This window comes from Kryptolebias marmoratus, linkage group LG16 (genome assembly GCF_001649575.2).
Source record: "Kryptolebias marmoratus isolate JLee-2015 linkage group LG16, ASM164957v2, whole genome shotgun sequence".
NCBI lineage: Eukaryota > Metazoa > Chordata > Actinopteri > Cyprinodontiformes > Rivulidae > Kryptolebias > Kryptolebias marmoratus.
The window spans coordinates 17,203,225-17,226,593 of record NC_051445.1 but is presented as its reverse complement, the minus strand read 5'-3'; the positions used below and the strand labels follow the sequence as shown (position 1 = coordinate 17,226,593).

The window sequence follows — 23,369 nt, the reverse complement described above, 5'->3', positions numbered from 1 at the left end:
CTGTTTTCGGTGCTCCAAACTCTCTTTCCTTACGTGTGAAAGTAGCCCCACAGTGTTTATACTGGGCCTGAGTTAATCCAGTCAATAAGCAGTCAGCTGGTTCAATGAGCGGTCAAAGTCAAGAGCAAAGTAAATCCCAAAAAGAGTCACGGGAGCTTGCATGATGGTAACCGGCTCGGTATCTTTGCAAAGGTCTTCCTCAGTGAAACAAGACTGCAACGTATGCACCCATAATGACAAAAGCCTCCTACGGTTCCTTTATTCCAGCTGCTTCCCAACATATAAAGACTAGTAAATGTAATCTGATAGAAGTTTTATCTTAAACAGTTGGTTTTTAAGGAACACTGTTGGCTTGTGACATTAAAACAGTCAAAGATTTAACTGTGTTCCAGAGCAACTACTTAATCATAGGTATTCGTAGAAACTAGTTGTGCAAAACTGCACAAACTTGGACTAACAAATAGAAGTCTCTGCATCAGAAGCCATCAAATGTTCAGCAACGTTTATGCTAATATGTAAAGTTAAAGAGCACAACACCACGAGGTTTTTGTCGTAAAACTTAAACTTTAGGACTTCTTTTACCCATCGACACCAATTAAAGACGCTAATGAGGAGGATTTAAGCGTGTCATGAGATGGCCAAAGTGACAGGAGAAGGGCAGAGAGGGGGAGAGAATAAAAGAATAGATTACCCTCGAGACCTCTTTTGCTCTTTTTTGGGCTTTGGTGCTCCACTTTCTAACTAATCTTCCTTTTCTGGTCTGACACACATACTACACACAGAGAAGCAGAATGAATTTCCTAAAGACCTCTAGCGATGGACTAAATCGGCTGGTTATTTTGGTACTGACATGTATTTTTTTTTTAACGGTAAGCAGATCTGAGCAGGCTCACTGATGCGAGCATATGGTCAGGACGTGCACAAAGTCTCATGCCACCGTTAATGATTCACAGTGAGGAGGACAGAGGTTGATCATTTCACCGCGGTGCCCTGGCTGAAGTCTGAGCGGTGTTTGTTTGCTGCGTGCCACGCCGATCGAGGTTCAGAGACGGAGGGCGGTAGGACGCCGGAGACAAATAAGCGTGCGGAGAGGAAAAATGCAGATCTTGATCTCGGTTAATTAAAAACCAAAATATGACACGAAAACAGGAACAGAAAACTTTGTTTCAACGTGTCTAAATCCTACAATAAAAAGCAGGTAATTCAAGTTAGTAAAGTGGAGAAAGTAGAGTTAATTACAACTTCAAACACTTGCTACTTCTGATTAGACTGAAACGACTTTTAGTGGTTTTGTTGTTAAAACAGCAACAGGAAACCTACGTTACAATGTTTTTATTTGACATTATAAAAAAAGCTGTTTTGTTGGGGTAGTCACAGACAACCTTGCTTAGTTTTTGAGTAGGTAATAGACTGGAAAATATATATTTTCTTTTAATTTACATGAATATTTCTCAATTGCTTTTAACCACTACATTAATTCCTTCTTTCTTTTCTTTCTTCTGAACAATTTTCAAAATATGAGTAGTCCTCTATTTTAATTAGACTCTAGGCTGAAAAGACAAAAGTCAAAGAGCAATCTAACATCTGTCGCTGAACCACGTAATCACGTTACACAATGTTATTATGAACGCACCGCACCGGTCTTCGTGACGTTGTCTGTAAACAGGAGGTAATGAGGCATGACGCGAAGAAAGAACAAGAGGAAAAACAGCTCGAGTTTTTAATGCTCGAATTATAGCTGCAAACGTGTTCAAATGCACGATGGGATAATCGGTTTCTAGATTCAGTTAAGCCATATCCTAGAAGAATGACACCAGCTGCATTAGTCTATGACACACTGGGACGTTTGTGTGTTTTATGTTTATTTGTGGATCATAAAAACCTTCCAAAAAATAACTTTAGTATGAAAATGACAATGAAACAATGGAAGGATACGGTTAACTTTAAGAAAGCTCCTTGGATGAGAAGTGAAACATCTTCAAGAATTAAAAAAAAAGAGATCTAGCTGCTTTTGATTTAGTTTGTTACGATTACCATGTCCTGGAAGATGGATTTGACCTAGGGCTATTTTTGAAATAATGGCAAAATGACAATACTTTAGTTTCCATTAGGTAATCGAGTTCATCTATTAAGCAACAGTTGTTTTTTCTTGTCTTAATAAAGTTGCAAACACAGCAGCAGCCTGTGATATTGTTACCAGACACATGAAAGCAGTGAAGACCCTCTCGCCGCTCTTAGTCGAAACCAAACAGGACATCAAAAAATATCAACAAAGTCTGTTTTTTAACCTTCTGCGCCCGACATGTGAACGTTCCTGTGACCTTTCCTGTCCCCACAGAGAGAAACCGAGAGGTCTCCGGTTCGTGAGACACTGGGGATAATTTAAACCAGAGGCGCACACGAGAGACTGAAGTGTTTGTCAGCGCAACACAACACAGCCTTGTTTGCAATAATGACCACCAGATTACATCCACCGTGAGGCTGTCTGAGCCTCTGCGTGTGCTTGTGGATGTGTAAGAGGCCCCGCGCAAAGTCGGAGAGCTGGGGAGGGAACTTTCTCCTCCACGATGTCACCCCGCATTCATCCGCACGCCTGAGAGCACACGTCTCACACAAACGCATTATTCATGCGGCGCGGCGCGAAGTAGACGGAAACTGTTCGGACTCAAAGAAAAAAAAAGCTGGCTAAATCAGCCTGCCTTGGGAGTCATTTGAATGAACAGAGTTTAACTTTAAACACTTATCATCCGAAACACTGGACCTCACTCACTCAAAGGCAGACTCACTGAATGTATGGAAAGAAAGTTGCATGAACACATGAATGCTGTGTAGCAGTGTAACCCTGAGCTGAAGCATGATTTATCTAACATCTGACAATCTGAGCGACTCTACACTGTATTGCTTGTTATAATTTAGCTCCGTTTTTTTCCCCCATTTCAACTTTCCTCCTGTCCTTGAGGGACTTTTAGCGGCAACGATTAAGAGGAAAACAATCAGGTGTTCGCTGTCACGGACCGGCTGCGTTCGCACCTGGCTTCGACAGCGAGTGTACCTGGAAAGGACGTGAGGCTGCGAAGGTGTGTGTGTGTGTGTGTGTGTGTGTGTGTGTGGGGGGGGGGGGGGTAAAAGAGAAGAAAGGGAGGAAGGGAAAATAGAATATTAGTGAGAACGATGAACTTGATAATAGCTATAAATAAATACATGACTAAAATAAATGAATTTGGTTCAGTTTCTGCTCTTTTTGTGCAACGCCTCACGGAGGTTTAACTGCAGCAGCTGCCAAAGTGCAATTTCAAGTGTAAGCTACAATTTCCATGTCACATACTGTGAAGCGACGTGAAGCGCTGAACAAAGGGAGGCTGTGTTGGGTCACAGCCCGCAACTTACACATTTGATGTCAACCCCTACAAAGAAAACCTTAAAACTGGCAAACACAGACTCACACGTTTAACAGCTAGACCCACAGGACATGGCTTAGAGTAAAAGCAAGTTACTAAATCGACACACAGCGGACGGATGCAAATATCATCTCAGATAACACACACACCTACAACAAATGTGTGTTTAAGGAAAACCTGTAGCACACAGAGAGCAGACGTAGCTCGGTTTACCAGGAAGGTAAACAGACAGCAGAGACGTTTTCAGGAAATGTTGCCACTGAGAATAAATGATTAGCTGCGACGCCGAAGTCAACAGGTGTAAATGAACAACGTGAAGCTGGTTTCTGTCTGTGGCTTCCTGTAAATGGAGTGTTCACTGAATGACTCTTATCAACATCAAAGACAAAACAATCAGGTTATCTGAGCTTTCATTTGACGACCATCCAGTCTTAGATAACAGGCTAATTTAGTTCTCGGCCTCTTTTTTTCGCCTCTTTGATTTCTGCTGTATATGGTTATTTTAAGGGGGGGGCAACGCTCCTTCAATGTTTTACGTTGTCGAAGATGTTCACTTTAGCAGCTCGGCGGCACAAGGCTGTAGTTCATTTGCTAGAGAAATGTGTTTTGAATTTGGCTTTGCATGCATGTCAGATGTTCCAGTTCCAAAGCTCGCTCGCCTAACCGGGTTTATGTTTAAACAAAAACAGAGCAAACAGCATTAACCCGCACAAACACTTGTGTACACAAGTGCACAGATGATTCACTGGCATTTGGACTCAAACAAGCACAAAAAAATGCATTCTCATTACCCCTCTCCTGAAAGAGTCCAATGTCATAACTTCTTTGTTCCACACAAAGTTAAAGCATCACAGATAAAGCTTGAAACGTAATCTGTCACTTTAAGTACATTCATTTTTGTGCTATGACTTTGGTCTATCAAAGAAATGTTTCCAGTTGGACTACAGAAGTCAGTCTCTACCAGCTGATTGTTTAGTAAATGCACAGTGTACATGCAAGGGCACACGCCGTGGCACAAGCTTGTGTATTCGACCCAATAACTGCTCCATTTATTGATTGCAGAGATCTATAAGACATCCAGAGTGGGCTCTGGGTGAACAGTAGCTGAGAGCGGCTTGAGCAAAAGGCACAGAGCTTTTTTCTAGGGAGTGGGATCTTAGCCTGGCTTGGACAGAAGACAGGAAACGTGAACGGCCTTGGCTAAGTCTTGGATTGAAACTGGAAAGGAGAACAGAGATCTCTTACAGAGGGCACTGAGACAGTGGCTTAGTTCAGACTCTAAGGCTGCTCTGTAACAGAGTCCAACAGATGAACTGAGAGGGGAAAAGAGGAAAGAGACTTTTCTTTTTCCTTTTTTTTTTTTTTTTTTTTTACATGGCAATGTATGGGGCTCTGTCTATGGTCGAACACACAGACTATGCTTAGAGAAATAATCACAAACAGAGATAAATTAAAGCCTGCGATACAAAAGTCTTGTGTTGAACAGAGTTTAAGTCGGGTTTAGAAACCTGGATACCTATTGAGACCTCTGGTAATGCTGGTATCTTTAAGTTCTGGCTATCCTATCTCAACTTGTATGAAGGAAACCTCCAGGCAACCTTAAAGCATCAATACCACAAACTGATAATATGTAAGTAAACCATTTAAACTTATATGACTGATGGCAGATGTGACACACTTTGCTCTGAAACAGCCGCATTGCAAGATTTTTGAAAAAAATGGAAACTAAATCTTTACAAACATCTGGAAATTACAACCCCCACCTCCCTGTCTAGGTGCTAGAAAGCAGCAACCTGACACTAACAGTTATTTAACTATCTGATCTTTTTATAATCCTCAAGTGTTTCTTTTTTCCTCTTCAGTTTGAAAGCATAATTACATAAATTTCAGACTATCACACAATGTGGTCAAACCACTTATGTTGCCAGTCACTGTGTTGATGCTCTGACTCATGAATACTCAAAAGTCTTGACAGAATCACCAGGTAATTGCATGAATAATCAGCAATCGTGGACTTTGCCAACCAATCCTTTTCTGAATTTGATTTTTTTTTAAACTATGCATCTGTAAAGCTTAGAGGCTGTTTTTAGTACAGCTTCAAATCTCTCATGTTGACATAATCCTGCCACAACCACACACAGAAAAAAAAACATCCATTAAAGTACCCAAAGCCACCATTGTGGTAGTTGCCACAACAGTAGATGTCTCCTAGACCAAATTTTGCCAACATGACACCCACAGACATGCAGAAAACGAAAACAACACCAGCCGCTCTTGTCACAGCTGGTAAAATGGACGAAATGCGCTGTTGTAATGTAGTAAAGACATACGTTAGCACCTCTTGACTGAAAGTTATTTTGGGAGCTTAATTCACTGTGAGAGGAGCTGAGGCTCTTCTTTTCTCTGCTGTTGATGAAAGAAGCTGTAGCTGAGCAGACTATAGAGCTCAGAAACAGTCGCTTTATGATAAATAAAGCCGAGCTGGCCAGTTTGGAACAAGAAAACTTGGAGAGCGCACCTCAGGCCGTATACCATCACTGTAAAATCCACACTGGAATATATTTTGTTAAAACCCCCGCAACTACAGGAATATTCCCAGTATACACTACCATGTTAAGATTATGATAGATTTATAGCTTACCTGATCAGAGATTTAGTGCTGCATGCCTGCACTTGAGCACAGCTGAAACAGTTTAGTCTATAACCCTCTGGCTCTCCATAGGGGAGACCAGATTCTTTTTTATTACCTTCTCAGGCACACTGTGTCGCTTCTCCTCAACACACTTGTGTTTAGGCTTGGTTGGTACCACAGGTTCTAGTGGAAATTCAATTCTTCCTGCACTTCTGTAGGCAACGCTGATTGCCAACGGGTCAAGTCAGCTAGGAGGCATAAGCATGAGGGACATTAAAGAATATTTGTAGAAGGCAGCACATAAAAATAAGTAACAGCCAGCTTCAACCAAGCAGACAGGATTAAAGCCTTGACTGATCTGTACTGTAGCGGTGAACTTTACCAGGACAGTATATCACCCTGCTTCTATGGCCAAGGACAAAGACGCTTAAAATGATGTGGGCAAGCTGAATTATGGGATTCATTCAAGTAATTAGAACCTTTAATCGCAGGACCTGAACAATATTTTATGTCCAAACACATCCAACAGGCTGCTACATGCTGCCTTTGTGGCAGGTGTATGGTTCATTACGACAAACTCAGACTTGTCTGAAGACAGTCATCACTCCAGCTGCTGACAGAGTCCCTGGGATTAATATTACCTCAGAGACACGCTATTACATACAGTGTATGCACACACACACACTTTGGGTAGAGGAAGTTTCCTAACAGCTGCCAAACCACATGTGACACAAACCCTTTTTTTACGACAGTTAATAAACTATTATGTTTTGGTTGGTGTGAGAAGGTTTGTGCTGTTTTGTGTGATGATTTGTTTTCACCATCTTGCTGTTAGACGGTGACAAAAACAGAGATACAGGTAATCCTCTTATAGTTATATATTTTGTTGACTTTTCCAAAAGTCCCTTAAAGTGTTCAGGGAAGGGCTGCTTTCCAGTTTCGACGTATCCAGCAGCTTTAAAAGGTCAAAGAGGTTTTTTTTTCTTATATCATTGTGCAGTTTAAACTCCTTTGATTGAAAAGCCAGAGATAGTGCGGGCTTTCTCTGATCATATGGAGCAGCTGCGAGCTGTCAGTCAGCTGTGTATGATATCACAATGAGGGGAAACCCGTTGTAATTCTCCCCTCAATTAAAAAAAGAAGAAGACAACATTGGTTGTTTGGGAATGTTTCTGGTAGCAAAAAATACACATAGCCACTCAGCTGGGGTCGCCATAGCAAGCAAACTCGCACCAGAGATGTGGTAATTGTTTTATGCTGGACAAAGGCTCAAGATTATCGTATTGTCAACATTTTGTAATAGCCTATTCCTAAAAGTGTGCTGTTTTAAAAGGCAAGTTGTCAGTGGTCAGACTCTGGGTTTACAGTGGAAGACCAACGCTTTCTTTTAATTAGTAAAACTGGCTCTTTGTAAACTGGCTCTTTGTAAAGCATGTGTGACAGGTATAAAGTACTCCTCCAGACCCTACAGGTCTTAGAAACCAGAAACATATTTAACATTACTGTAAAGGTCGGGCTTATTAACCATTAACTGGTAGTCTTTGATAAAATGAAGATTTAGTTCAACAGTAACGTTGTGTCCTGACCTCTGTTGCCATCAGTCATTTTGCCAGGGCTGGTATCGTTCTCACACTCATTTGGTGGATAAAATACTTAAAAGCAGTTTTGTGGATATGCATGAACACAAGGCTGCACAGACAAGCTTAAAAACAGACAACAGACACACAGAAGCAGACATTCTGCAAAGAAGGAAACTATGACACATCAATGGTTTCACCCAAAAAAAGTCCACACAAAAAATGAACTGACACTTGATGAAACGAGGGGATTATTTTTCGCGTAGCCGTTCTTTTGCCGTTTCTGCTCTCGCGCCCCCTCTTATCTCCCTTTTCATGGATTCAGTGAAGCTTTATCTTATTCCTCATCAATAGCCAGCACCATTTCAACTTATCGGAGGAAGGAAATTTTACACTTCTGAGCATGTCTTAAAACCTTCAAGCTCTGCAGACAAGTACAAAATCCTGAAGAAAAAGTGCACACTAGACTGGAGTCAGTTCAGCATATGTTACTGCAATGTTCGGAGAGGCCATCTTTTATCTAAAGTGATTTCCCGTGTTGCTCAGCTGCATCATCCTTTAAGAACTGATAAAAAAAAACCCTGATAGGACTGGGCATGAGCAGCTTTTATTAGTAATTTTCTGCTGTGAAGCCAGATTTTGGAGTGAGTGAAGATATAATGTATTAACTTTCTTATCTTATTTAACCCCTGTATTCCAACACATGGCTTAAATACATTTTACTAACAAAAGTTCAACATAATGAAAGTTTTCATTAAAACTAAAATGATCACATCAACTACAATTATTGCTTGTTTTCAGTGTCCATTTAAGAACCAGAGCGTCTCTGTCTCTGTCTGTAGTGGACTATAGCTAACTGTGTAAATAAATCATTGCACTTTCAAATGAAATCTAATTGATTTAACTCCCTAAAGACCCAGTGCCTACAGTATCACATTCCCTCTCCCAGGTAATTTAGCCCTTGGTAACAGCTTGCTTACCAGTTTCCCAGGCAAAGAAGGCCATTGTTTCTTGTGTGCTGATGTTTGAATATGTCTCTCAAGCCGGGCTAAAAATATGTTGAATCATTAACCTTTTTACGCGAGTTTAAAATCAAAGCAAACAATTAGACCAATCACAGCAAGCATGGTCTCCCTGCTATGAGCTATAGGTGCACAATTAGTTAGCATTATGTGTATTTGTACAGATTCCAATGGAAACTAATAGAATTTAGGTGCTTTTCTCTGAGTCAAGCTTTTTAGCAGATATTTTTCACTAAAATTAATATTAGTGAAAATATGATTTCATAGGCATAAAAAGAATGAAAAACTGTTTTAAAAACATACACAGAGATTTTAGGCATTTTAAGGTTTTGGTTTATTCCACACTGGTTTTGTGTTTTGAATTTGAATGGACAAAAAGCTGCGCTCAGGTTACTTCTTGAGAAACTCACTGTTGACAGACAAAGCCAGCCAACCAGAAATTAGACTATCTTTAAAAAAAAAGTCTAATCCACTTTGAAAACAAAGCAAAGCCATTCACATTCAGCACCTACTGCTAGATTAAACTGAGCAGAGAAGATAACAGCAAAAGACAGAGAACGGTGAAGACAAACGATTTAAAGACTGCACGTTTAGTTGATAGGGTCACAACTGAGGTCAGAACAGAAAGTGTGGAGATACCAGAGCCCGACTCAGTGTACTCAGACCAAGAGAGGTCAACAAACCAGAGTTTGAACCTTGTGGATGGAGACGCTCAAACAGCAGAGCACAATGAAACAGGTGGTTTCAGTAAATCCTGTGCTCATGTCCTTTTAGAACAGACATAAAGCATCAATAAGTAAACAAACAGCTACGGGGACAACTTCATGTCACGTAATATCATTCAGAGTGTCACTGGAAATGGACTGGTTCAAAAATTTAGAAAGAAAAACTCTGATTACGTGTCTCGTAGATAAAGATGTAGTCGAACTCTACGCTCTAAATCAGGCTACCTGAATTAAATGTCTGTAAAAGATTCCGGACGAAGCTTTGAACTCCGCAGCTGTACCTCCTATCAGATATCAAAGTCTGTCAGACCTACAGATCCGTCCTAATCTTCACTGCCAATAACTTCAGACAGACAAACATTTACAAAGGCTGCCGACAGATCTTTGCTGTCGATTAGGAGCCTTATTTACCTTTAATATGTGCAATGTCAACTCTCTAGTTATCTTTGTGGTCACATTTGATCTTGTTATTGTGGATGAACAGTAGTTTCATTTTCTTTTTGTTCCTCAAACATATTTATTGATCTGCATGCAGCTGATTTCTCTGCTACTACAAGTATACAGATGAACACATCCACAGGCTGGGATGTTAGTATTATGGTTTATTCTTCTGCTCTGCAGATAAACACCAAATATGCTGACCTCTCCGCTGACCTAGAAGATGACCATCCTTTTCAATAGAGGACTATGCTATAAAGATATTACCCATTTTATGAAGAAATAAGGTCTGAGTTTGGTAAGAAAACAACCATCAGTAAATCTCACTCCAAAGTTAAATATACTGTATATTTTTATACTTTCATTACTAAATCACAACTCTAATACCTTTAATATAAGTTAAGTTTAGAGGTAATAAAAATATCCTGCCAACTTTAGCTTCTTTTGTTTCAGAAACCTTTCAGCATTCAAAACTGTTCGAGGCTCTCGAATGAGCGGAATACCCAACAAAAACTTAAGTAAACCTACAAAAACACCCATTCTCTCGTTTCCCTCTCTTTAATAACATAGTGTGGTAATCAGCAGCAATCACATCTCTAGAGGACAGCCAAATCAGAAAGTCTGACCTCTGACATCATAATAAAATAATAATAACAAAAATACCTAACAGCAAGGCAGCAGTTAGGGAGACAAAGTGTGCATTAATGTCAATATTCTGATGGCACTGACAAGAGTTTAAACTAAAGGGGACCTTGAATTGTACACCTTGAAGAATAAAGAAAAGATAAACACACAGAAGGTATTCTGCTATAGTGTACTGCTGCAGTATGATAAAGTATTTGGGTTATAAAACACTACTAACATAAGCTTTAAAAGGCATTGAGTGAACTGCATGTATTGTAAAACAGAAATTTATATGGACTGAAAACTATTAAGTCATGTAGAGACAAAGTTTAACAAGAGTTTCATAACAGAACCTTTCTTTTCTGCACTTGCTAAATAAAGCAACAGAGCAACACAACTCTAAATAATGAGTGCCAACCAAAAACCCAAAATGTAGAGAGAACAGGGAGAGAAAAGAGAAGAAAAAAAAATGACGCGAAGCTCTTCAGCTAACTGAATCTGACACTCGTACAGAAAACTGATATACTCAGAGAGCGAGGGAGAGAATGATGACTCCCTGAACTCCCCCGCCTCCCTTCAGCTCCATTCTCTCCCCTCTCGTTCTCACTCCTGTGAGTGAGGTGATGAATGTGTGTGTCGGGTTTGCTTCCTATTAATAGGACAGTGCATGGCTGGAAGAGTCCAAGCTGGGGAGGGATGAGATCTCTCACCCCCCCGCCCCCCGTCTCTTAGTCTTACACACACAGAATTAAAGCAGACTACTGGAGGAGCCAGATGTAGCAGAGGTGGGGTACAGATGGGGGTGGGCCAAAGAAAGCAGAGAAAAGAGGGTAAAGGTCAAAAACAAAGCCAACAAAAGGGGCTTCAAAGAGCACACTGATATATTTATTTGCCATAAATAATAGCCAGTGACCCAGAGAACTTAACAGAGGGAGGTAAAATGATGGACTTCTAGTAGAGATGCAAAGACAAACACAAACTCCAACAGCATTATTCCTACAGGTGACTAGTCCTACCTCTGGAGTTGGTAGCCAGGTCGGCCACTTTCTGAAAAGCATCCAGGAAGGCAGCCACAGCCCCTGCTGTCGCCCTGGGACAAAACACAGAACCAGACGTTTATTGAACATGGAAAAAAAGAAGTTACATTCTCAAACTATACTGAATAAATGGAAACAAAAAAAAAAAAGAAAAGAAGAAAACTCCGGGTTTACAAACTGATAAGACAACCCTATTGGACCAGTATTTCCAGATTAGATTAGTGGATTAACTTCAGGAATAAAACCTCCTTACATACACTGTTTGTATGCAGCCCCTCCACCCTTAAAGGCGTTAACGTCGACACTCATACTCCAAGTTCAGGACTCCACTCTGCCCACTGTCATGTTTGTATTACGGCTCGAATGTGGCCTGCTGGGGGAGGAATGTCTCTGTAATTACACCAAGTTTGCCTCACTTCCAGGTCAATGGAAGGATCAATGTGGAATGAACCCTGTTGAGTCCTGCAGCGAGAAAAGGGCCTAAAATGTGAGGGTCGACCTCACCTGCTTTTCCGTCATCATATTAGAGTCAGTACACCAATAAAATACTGAGTATATAAAGCAGCTGAAAAAAAAGGGACTAACTGTAGTCTTCCAAGTCGTAAAAAAACAGACTGGAGACACCATCTTGTTAGTATCCTGACAGCAGTTATGCTAGCTGGCAAAAGGTCGCTGACTGGTAGGGAGGACAACTGGTTAACTGGTTAACACGGTCTGACTTCAAACACAACAGCCCTCGCACGATTAGGATCGCAGGTATGAAGATTAAAGGAGCTTGAAGGCTGCACGTGCGAGTTATGTGATATCTGATCCCCGCAACGAGGAGGCTACTCGTCAGTCATGCATGCCACACAAAGGAAAAAAAAAAAAAAACAACTATTTTCAAGACTTTTTCCAACGTGTGTTCGCTCTCAAAAGCTCATTTGTTCTGAACTCAAGTTGGTCAACCCATGAAATAATTCTCGTTATTCCACTTGGTATTCCATTGGGTCAACAGAAACGCTTCAAAACACAACTTGGGTATTTTCCATTGACCTCACACAGACAGACCAACAGCAAGGTAAGGGGCTGACGAGTGAATTGTAGATGAGACTGAAGTGTTACCGCTGCCCACTGTTTGTAAAAATAAGGTGGCAATATTGTCTTTTTTGACCAATACTATATAAGATGGTTCATCTGGAAGTCATTTGTTACAGTACAGTGTTAGAAGAGCAGGAGTGTGTGCTTACATTACTAACAAAAGTCCTTTTTAACTCTACTTTAAAGCCATACAACAACTGCTTGTGTTCAAACTTTCCTCAGTGTTTCGACGTTATAGCTGCTCAGATCTTCCAAAAACAGCCCTTTTCCAACCTTGACCGAAGGTAAAAATAGCTCAACTGTTAAAACAACCCTGGGTACTCCTCCACAATCTGTTTCTTCATCACTCAGAAACTTAACGCAGTATTGGTTAACAAGTGCTGTGTTGTTGCAGAGCTGACCAGAAGATCCATGGGTGTGTTCTGCAAACGGAAAAAGAAACATACGCACAAGCACACACAGATGCCTTTCTATTTAAAGCCCAACACGGGCCACCATAACAACCTCCAACTTATATCTGCCTACACTAATGGATTACATGCACTCGTCTGTCTTCCTTCTTTTTTCTTTTTTCTTTTTTTGCATGTACTTGCAGCTAAATCACGTTCATTCATGTTTAAATCCTTAATACAAAGTGGGTCTGTGTGATAAGTGTATTGAAAACTGCTTTTATTATTACTGGATGTTAAATACTAATATACAATGAGTGTATTCAACAGATAGTTGACATAGAGTCTCCAGCTTTAATTTGGTCCACAGATATACAAAGAAGATACTAAATGGATTAATCTGTTTACCACATTTATTTATTTTTAGCATTTAGCATCAAATGGGACCGTAAGAACTAGCAAACTGGGTGACTTTATTTTCCCAATATATACATGAAAGCTAAGCTCTAGAGGCAGGGAAGGTTCTAGTTACAACCCTGACAGCTGGCCAAAAGTCCCTAAACTTCTGTGGCTTTAAGAAGAATATATAAATATTTTTTATTATACTGTAAAAGTTCAGCTGTGTTCAATCCTCAAAAAAAAAAAAAAAAAATGACCTGAATGTTACCATCGGTCTTAAAATCTACACACGTCCCAGCTCTAAAGTGGAGACTTTAACGTATGCAATCCACCGGGTCTTGGCCGGGCCGCCTAAGCTCCCTACAGAGAATGCCGTGGTACAGCAGAGGGCTCTTTACGACAATGATACATTCAGTCCTGCTGCTCTCGTCTATTCTTAGTTCAGCAGGAACTGGAATGTGACTGGAGCTCATGTGAATCATAGAAAGAGGTTGTGTTCACTGGACTTGTTTCAGGAACGAACAGCAAGACAGCAGAATCACGACAGTGTCGGTAATGACTGCGCCTCCCAAGATGCTCCGGACTGAATATGTCGTCAGTGAACTGTTCACCGTCAAATTAATAAACTGTGCACATATTATGACGCACATTAAATAGGCTTTTAATCATCTAATGACACTTCAGGATGATGGAGAAGGTTTAAGATGGCGCATTTCAACTAAAAATTCCCTTTTACTGAGAAAGAAGGAGCTCTGTAAGCCCCACTTTCAAGCAGCTGCATCAACTCAAAGCAAAAAATTTTAAAAAATCAAGATTAAAGAGGACGTGGATTAGAAACCATTTAGGCTTCAGGTCTTGCTGTCCTTCTTTAAAAAGTCGCCAAACGTGCAAACATGCACTCTCCTTAAAACTAGAAAAGCAAGAAAGAAATACAGTTTTAAAGAAAAAAGTAAATAAAAACACAGAACTGTCCCAAAGCTGTAATTGGTTAATATCCTGGCTGCTTGGTAAAGGGGAAGCAGGGAATAAATTACAGAGCAGACTGCCTTTGGTGGCATTATACACAGGGTCATATGCTGCTTCTACTACATGCTGGTAACTTATCCAGACCAAGAGGAGAAGGTGGGTGTGTTTGTGTTGTACTGTATATCTATCTATCTATATATATGTCTGTGTGTGTGTCTCTTTAAATAGCCCAGCCCCCAAACAAATTACAGAGGTCTGTGGGTTGGGGGTTTGAACTACATTAAGTTTAAGAGGTGATTTTGGCATCTGTAATGACTGGAAGCAAGCTTTAAAGCGGATAGAAAAACGTCTCAACATGTATGTCACCGTGAACAGGACCAGATAGTAACCAACCAAACGCTCCCCACCAGCGGGGCCAGTTTAACAAGCAGCCAGATGTCACGACCACTGGGTGGAGGCCACGCCTAATCTGCAGAGAGTTCGTCTAAACATCCCCAAAACGTGATATGGATGACATTAAACACGGAGGGCAAAGAAGCCTTGTAAATGAAAGCTTTTTTTTGTGTGACTCTTATCACTTGCTGTTGAGGCTTTGCTGTTGGATGCACACAATGACACGCTCCCTGAATTTCTTAACTCCTCATTAGGTAGTTCTCTGGTGAATTTCTACATCAAGTAAGAAACAAGTGCCGCTGACATTTCCACATGCAGCCCCTTTCGAAACTTGTCTGGAAAACTTCAGGAGGTCAGTGCCCACGTGACAAAGGACATACTGCTGTACAGTTTTCTTAGCAGGTATGAATACCCTTAAACAGCCATTAACCTCTAAGGCATAATAAAAAAAATGTTACTGAAGGTTCGACTCACCATTCCTCTGTTATTGTAAAGTACATTTGCTCTTTTTAACACTCACCTGACAGCTAGAGCCAAACATTTTGTTGTCAAACATCCAGTCATTAGCAACAAGCTAACAAATCCTCCCTGGAGGCGTAGTATGGCAGGGTCACATATTTAACCTCTAAACGATGGAGACACTCTAATAACATATCAGCTATAATCAGCCTTAGCGCTGAGAAAAAGGGAACAATGGGACCCAGTAGCGACCCCTGGTACAACTGTCAGTAATGGTCCTCATGAGGACACGTGGACACTTAAATGACCAGGGAAATGCCATGCACTGTTAACCAAAGAATAATTGAAACCACGGGATGTCTGGATTTGCAGTACTTGTCGGACAAGAAGCTTTTTTTTTCTTCGCCGTCATAAGTTGTTTGTCTTTTGACACGTGGCCACTTAAAGCCAACTAGGAGAGGGAGCTGGGATTGGCATCTATTGTTCGCAGAACACTTGGATTTATTCTGGCAGGAACTGTGTAAATATATACAGTACTTAAAAGGCAAATGTAGCCAGCCTTAAAAAAGAACTGGACTGTAGGAAGGACGTGGAATGACCTCTGAATAGTAGTGATGAAAGAAAAGAGTTTAGTATAAACATTTTTGCTCATTAATTTTAGGCCATGTGTGCAGATCAAGCGGGGACTTCCTGTCAGGAAGGACAATATATTGCACAGTAATTGTATATGCTTATATAAAACTTTTTTTTTCTTTGTTTAAAAAAAAAAAAAGGCTGCCAACGTGGTGTGACACAACTTTTATGCAACGGTCACCATGCTGTGTCATCCGGCCTAGAATTGTATCAGTACTGACATTAGAAATTGAGAAATACTATTTATACCCATGGTTCTTTTCTCGTGTAGTTCAAAGAAAATAAGTCAAATCAAATTAAAACTGCTGTGCAGATTCACCACCTCCTGGGCTATGATTATTAGAAGCAGGAGACAAAACAATAATACAGCTAGTAGCTTAAACATGCAAGTATTTATTTCAATAAATTTGGTCAACGTTCCAATCATGTCGATCATAAAAATAGTGATTTTATCAGCTAAGAAGTTTTGAAGGGGAAGCTTTCATCAAAGATGCTGTATGGTTAATGTAAAAAAAAATTTTTGTGTGACCAACATGGTTCATTTTCATGCGTATCTATTCACATTATGAGTTGTATTTACTAAAGAAAATATAAAAAGGAAATAACAAGAATGACAGATGCTCATATGACCACGCACTCACCGAAGCTGCGACTGCAGTTTTCCTGCCTTGGTGATAAAATCCTCCCAAATAGGGTAGCTGCTCTGTGGGAGAAAGAGATAAAAAAAAAAAACAGTTTAAATGACTGATGCAATCTCGTCATCAGGACAGATTTCATGGTTCACACGGTGACGTGTTTAACAACTCGCTGTATGAGGGTGTCTGTTATCACCTGCGCTGCTGAACAGCACCCGTGCCAGCTCAAGCTCTCACATGCAACCCATGCTGACGTTTGATTTTCACCTCTTCGCCATCAGGCTCGAAGGGTTTCACGCAACTCAGGCTATCGGGAGCAAATTGGGTCGTAAAACTCGGGGAGGGGGGAAGGATGCAATAACGAAATTCTTCGAAATGTTTGGACGCAAATAGCCTTCATTTACCTCAGTTAGAGTGATATTTTTCTGCTGCGTTGTGTTCAAATGAAAAACAGAGATTACCATCGTGTCCTCCATCAGCGTTAGGTTGCAAAATGGGTCACGGGCCTCCTCTGGAAAGTTTCCAACACAAAGAGAGCACTAATACTACAGTATAATGAGCCCAGAGCCAGATGGACCTTAGATTTTTTTTTTTCTTTAAATTCCTGGACTAAGAAAGAGCTGAAGAGCTGTGTACTGAAGCTGCTGCTGAGAACAAGTGGCATAATGCAAAAAAAAACAAAAAAAAACGGGAGAACTGACTGAAGAATGGGTAGATTTTTGTCACTGATGTGGCACTGGTGTCAGGGGGCTAAGGAATGTGGTGTTTTCATGTCAAACGTCACACCCAACAACCAGCTCACCCATCCAGCCCTCAGCCCACATTTCTCTCTGCATTACATGACATCGCCGTGGCTCCGTACATTGTTGTCATGCTTCTCGTTCATCAAGAACGACGGCTGGAAGGTGGGAGCTTTTTCATCCATCGTTCCTTCCTTCCTTTATTGATACATGCAAACTAAACACGGCCACCAGCATTCATTTACTGGGATAGTTAACACGAGCCGCAAGTCAGTGATGGTTCCCCAGTTTACTAACCAGCCGAGCAGCTTTTCTGTACAGTTAAAGTAACAAGACAAAACCTTTTCTCTTAGATTTTGTAAAATAACGCCTCTGTAGAGTCCAACTTACAAGCAATGGTCTGAACTGATCATTTAGATTTTCTTTTCTTCTTTTTGACATTATGAATAATACGATCTGGTACGTTGTTGGTATGTACCTTATACTTACAGGATATACTTACTAGGTACATATCTAGGCACGTACTAGATACTATAAGAGCTTGTACCTGACACATACTGAGTACATATCTGGTAAGTACTGGGTACTTACAGGGTATGTAACCTTTAAGTATTCAGTACATAACAGGTACATACCCTGTAGGGACCAAGAACATATTCAATGGTTACCTAGTTTGTACCCTGTAAGTACTCTTAAGTACCAGGTACATACCAGACTGTATTATGTACTGCTATCTTTTTTTATTTTTTTAAATAAATAGCTCAGTTAAATGTGATTTTTATGGCACAGGGGAGCTACCAGCTATCAATGAGACTTCATGACACTGGGAAATTCTGACTAAATGTAATATTTGTGTACGTGGATGTAAAATTTTGACGTGACGCTGACTTTGGAAAACCTAAAATTCCCTGTTTAAGGAAGGTGTGCTGCACGATCATTCTGCCAAAGGAAGAAATTCAAAACGAAACATCTGAAACCCAGCCTTTCAGGAAGCAGCCAGAGTACACATCCCCATCAGCTGTGCCACAACAAAAACACACGAATGGAAATCTGAATGGTGCACGGAAACACAACCTGTGTACTTCTGAGCATTTGCATATCCTCTCTGACTGTGTGGCAGCAGGAGACAGGAACATCCTGACGGGACTGACGCGAGGACTGCCACACCGAGAGGTGCTGAATGCCTCAGCAGTATTCATAACAAACTTTCTGACTCCGGCGGACCCAAAGGCGGGACATTTGACCTGCACATGCCAAAGTCTTCTTTCATACCCTGAGGGTAATTTTCTGCCCTGACAGCGACATTCCTTCAGGCAGAGTACGACAGCTGGAGAGGGAAGCTGCGAATTGTCCCAAAATCCAAGAATACCGTCAAAATAAAGATGGCCCAGTTCTGCTTCAGTGACCCAGTTGGACCTTCATTAGGACTGCTGCATTACTGCACTTTAAAGTGGATCTATTAGTGGAACATAAAAGAGCAGTAAGAGTAATTAAACTGAAGCACTAACCCTACAGCCACTGATATAAACACCTATCCACTCATCTGAACACAACAGCAAAGTCTGGGTTTCGCTTGTTTTACTAAGTTAACCAGTTTAACTAGCCAGCCTGAGTCGGCACAGGTCGTGAATCCTGCAAAAAAGAAAATGGTCGTTTCAGACTTACTTTCATGTCTCCGATAACTGTCTGGAAGAGTCCTCCGAGCGCGCTGCATTCCCTCTCGATGCCAGCCTCCATTTTCAGGAGCAGCCCCCCGACTCGGCAAGCCGCCTTCACTCCACCACCTCCCGCTCTACGCTCTCCGGGAGCACCGGACAAAACTTTCCCCCAAAAAAAGGATTACAGACTAAACGAAACGAGCAGTGGTAATGCCTAGTGGTGTAAAATAAAGAAACAGCGACTGCTTTTTTGTTGTCTCAGTCCGGCTGTGTTCAGAACTCAGAAGAAGAAGCTGCTGGGTCGAGAGGAGAAATTTAAATCCCCCTCTTCCCTCCACACTGGCCCGCTCACTTCCATGACAAGACCGGGTGTTTACTCTTTAGCAGCCCGGCGGAGAACGAGAACTACTCCAAAGGTGTTTGTTTGGTAGTGAAGCTCCGCACACTGTCAGGTAGGTAAACAACCTCGACTTCACCCCCTCGCTGCCTTCCCTGAACTGAAGGACAAGAGGGAAAAACTAGAGACTGGGAACCGAGCGTCAAGTTTCCGTTAACGATGGCAAAAATGTATTTCCGGCTGACGATAATGTCAAAATAAAATCTCAGACAGGACGTCAACTACAATTTAGTGCCTGAAAACACGTTAAATCGCTTTAAAATGACACTAAAATAGCAGACATATGTCCCTAAAGCTTTTTTTGAATGAACTTGTGTTTAAGATGAAAATATTGTGCCACTAAATTTATTTTGGCCATGTTGTAGCCAATACATCCTCGACGTGTACTTTTATTGTGAAAGCGCCATTATCACAGCGCTTCAAAAGAGACCGGAACTGGCGACTCCCTCTGGAACGGACTAGTATTTGCGATTTACAAGCGAGATGATCTAGAAACAGACTTTACTTGTTCTCTGAAAGCATTTTATGGGTAATAAAAAACAAACACTAAAACAAAAAATTCAAATAGTGCTGAAAAGATTATAGCTAAAACATAAGAGAGTAATCTGAGCAAAAATGTGTTGAGTTTGCAAAGTTATCTTTTATAGTAAAGCTTGTGAAACTACTTCTAAGCAATATTAAATAAAGACTGACACCTAGTGGCTGAAACAAAAATGACAAGTTTTTTTTCCATCTTTTTTAAGTTAATGAAAAAAATCTTCAAATACTAAAGTTTTCTGGAAAGCTTTTTGCAAACACACAACAACAACTAACTATAATAGTTATATTTAATCAATTTTTAAAAAGCTTGTGCGTATTTATTTAGAGATAATTGTCTGCTTTAGGGTACAAATGCCTTTCATTTATCATCTAGAAGAATTTTTTTTTCCAAGGATTTATTGTCATCAACTTGACTTTTTTTTTTCTTGAAAACAAAAGTCAGAAAGAGCTAATATAATATAATATAATATAATCTATGCTGAGACGACCTTAGCAGTTGTATTCAGGAATCCCAGTGTTTTCAAACTCCAACAAACTGCACCTTACAACCCCACACAGAGGCGACATTTGGCAGATCTGACCCAACTAAAACTCTTTAAGCCCAGGTATCCATTTTTTGTCGGGAGTATTATGGAAGAGCAGGAGAAAGTGACTATTATTCATCTGATTGGGTGGAATGTTGTTAAAAAATTATATCTGCTGTACATCGTGGCTCAGTGAAGATGAAAGGCCGCAGAAAAATCTAACTATTTTACAGAGAAGTTCAGATGACCTTATCGTGCAAAACATAAATGCTTAATAGCATTTGCTGAACTGAGCTTATCCATCCAAACCAAACCTGAAATGTACACAAGGTTGTTGAATATCACAAGAGTTCATATTTAAGATATGAGCTAAAGTAATGAATAATTCTACATCCGAGCGTAAACGCTGTCACTTCTGATCATTAAAGAAATGGATGCTGAATTAAAAAATGCATCTCCTGTAAATGTGCAGCTTGAAGGTGAACATAAAAACATTCTCTGAAACATGCTAACGTAGAAATAAAATGTGCCAATAACTACTGTGAAGAGTCAACTTCAACATGAGATCATTCACACCAATCCCAAATTTAGATTAATATTTTTACTGAATATTTAAATTCATTGCCAAGACTATCAACAACAAACCAAACTACAGGGTGCTTTAAATAAAAAATAAACAAGTTTTTTTAAGTTGGATAAATCTATTCCAGTATTCTGAGTTTCCAACTCAGTAGTCCTGGGTTGAATTTTTTACTTTTCAGAAAAATGTCACGTCCATAAATCCGTCCTTCCCTGCATTTGTGTAAATAATGTCATTAATTTCATAAAAACCCACATTAGCATGGCTGAAAATCGTTTCCCGCTTTCAACGAATCTACGTGATGGCACGTATTTTAGAAAGTCGACTCTGAAAATGCACCTAATAGGGACGCACACAGAAGAACTGCATGTAAGAGTTTTTTATTTCTTTTCTTCTAAAATGCATTTAAGTTAAAAACAATCAAACTTTTAATCAAAAAATGATTCCAAGTTAATAGTCTAATGCGTACATTAAATGAAGTGATTGATAAATCAGTAAAAAAAAGAAATTCAAGCAGTTAAATAATGCATTGACACATTTAAATACTAATAAAAATCTATTCAAAACATAAATAACTAAATGATTCATCAGTAGACAAAGCCATTTGAATTTCTGTCAATTTTCTCTATGATAACATGATTAGCTTAGTCTAAATCTACAGTAACAGATTAATTTATATCGTAATACTGTTAAAAAAAAAACAGTTAAGGCCAAATATATTGGGGGTATTAAATGCACACAACTCCTCAGCACCAAACGCAGCTTTAACAATCAGGTTGTGTTTAACGGAGACAAACAGATGTTAAATTCATCTGCTGCTCTCACAGGCACTTCAGGTGGAAAATATGGGATTTTCTTTTCTTTTTTTTACCGACTTTAAGACTCAGTAAATGGGGTAATATCTATATAATTACATAAGTGAGAAACAACCCTCACAGGAATCAGTTTCATCTTGCAAAATTACTTTTCAAAATCTAAAAAAAAACCCAAAAAACTATTTAACATCCAGGATAAAGTTCTGCTCAGCTCGTTATCCTCCCAACGCCTCCGAGAGCAGACTGAAACGCATTTGAAAGGACTCTTCAGCAACGCAGGAAAAACAATACTGCCCTAACAACTTGAAAGTCACCTATATTTTTTCTGTAGCGTGCTCGAGGCGCAGATCGCTCTCCCGCCGGTCAGGATGGTAACCGACGTCACCAAACTGAGCAGCTGGGGATCACTGGGTGGTGCGGCTGAGGTTTTAAGGTGGACAAGCTGGAGTGATTAATCCGACGGAATGTTAGTTCGTCTTCATTTCTCAGGTTACTTCGTCCATCTCTTGAATCCCATCACCATGCTGCAGCCGTAGCAAAGAGTCACCAGGAAAGCAAATATCTGGGACAGAGAGAAAACTAATTACTCAGCAATACTTCGTATGGTGAGTCGACATTTTAACTCACGCCATCTTTGACCAAGTCATTTTTCGCTTCCTAACAGCAAACTGTACAGACCTTTATCAACTCTAAGTAAACTGCTGATCACCAAGGAAGCTGCAGTGTGACTATAGGTCTATGTCTGTGTTTAGAACCAGTTCTTAGCGTTTCTGCAGCTGGAGAACCAGCTCAGAATCAGCATCGACTTTTAAAGCCAAAAGCAGTTTATGACTGGGAGTAGCAAGGCCACCTGTCCACTCACCACCCGTTCATCCTCTGTATGTTCTTAACCCGTTAAATAAACGATGCACGGTAGCGCTACAGCTAACTGAGTCAGGCAGTGATGGAGCTAATTCATTCATTCATTTCTCAGCTCGGATGAAATAAAACATTTTATGATAGACGTCAGCAAAGAGCCGAGAGGGAGCTGCTTTGCTCAGGTGTTATCCACGAAGGAATAATCTGAAAATTTACAGCCAATCAGGGCGATTCCTCATCTTCAGCCCGGTACCAGGAAGTTGTTTAAGAACTGTATAAATTTAGTCCCATTCTGATGATAAGTTTTTGACAATAAATTGGTAACCAGTGGATCGATTTGAAAAATTCAAATTGTGTTGGATTTGTCTTTAAAAGATCTAAGCATGTTGTGTTTGATGAGGTTATAAAAATCAGGTGGCCTTGCTTCTGGGAGATTGTAGCTGCTTTATTATGGCCAGTACGACCAATTAGAACTTTAAGAGCACAAATTAAAAGCTACTAGTGGTGATAAATCATGTTTTCACAGCATTTCATGTTAGCGTGAATATATACCACATGAAACAAGCAGTCAACACCTTAGTGGATCTAAACATAAGGGGGGGTGGTGGTGTCCTCACACCAATCTATGGGGTGAACTATGTTACCTTATGTGCTGGTACAAAAGCAAGAATGATATTGCAACACTTTTCTTTATACCAGGGCTGCACAATTTATCTATCTACAGGTGCTGGTCATAAAATTAGAATATCATGAAAAAGTAGATTGATTTCAGTAATTCCATTTAAAAAGTGAAACTTGTATATTATATTCATACATTACATACAAACTCATATATTTCAAATATTTATTT

At 40.2% G+C, this 23,369-nt stretch overlaps 2 protein-coding genes across 5 annotated transcripts in view; both read right to left on the bottom strand.

Moving 5' to 3' along the window:
- LOC108232296 (protein MTSS 1) overlaps positions 1 to 19,315 on the bottom strand; it is a 41,212-nt gene extending 21,897 nt beyond the window's left edge. For all 4 annotated transcript variants that reach the window (XM_017410001.2, XM_037980148.1, XM_037980147.1 and 1 more), the window contains exons 1-3: positions 18,813 to 19,315; positions 16,414 to 16,475; positions 11,433 to 11,506 (exon numbers count right to left, since the gene is read on the bottom strand). In XM_017410001.2, the coding sequence (XP_017265490.1) occupies positions 11,433 to 11,506; positions 16,414 to 16,475; positions 18,813 to 18,884 (208 nt within the window). In that variant the 5' untranslated portion in view covers positions 18,885 to 19,315. The remainder of the gene's footprint in view (positions 1 to 11,432; positions 11,507 to 16,413; positions 16,476 to 18,812) is intronic.
- A 1,895-nt stretch (positions 19,316 to 21,210) lies between these two features.
- Positions 21,211 to 23,369, bottom strand: part of mal2 (mal, T cell differentiation protein 2) — a 10,649-nt gene continuing 8,490 nt past the window's right edge. The window contains exon 4 of the mRNA XM_017409857.3: positions 21,211 to 22,223. Within this exon, the coding sequence (XP_017265346.1) occupies positions 22,152 to 22,223 (72 nt within the window). The 3' untranslated portion in view covers positions 21,211 to 22,151. The remainder of the gene's footprint in view (positions 22,224 to 23,369) is intronic.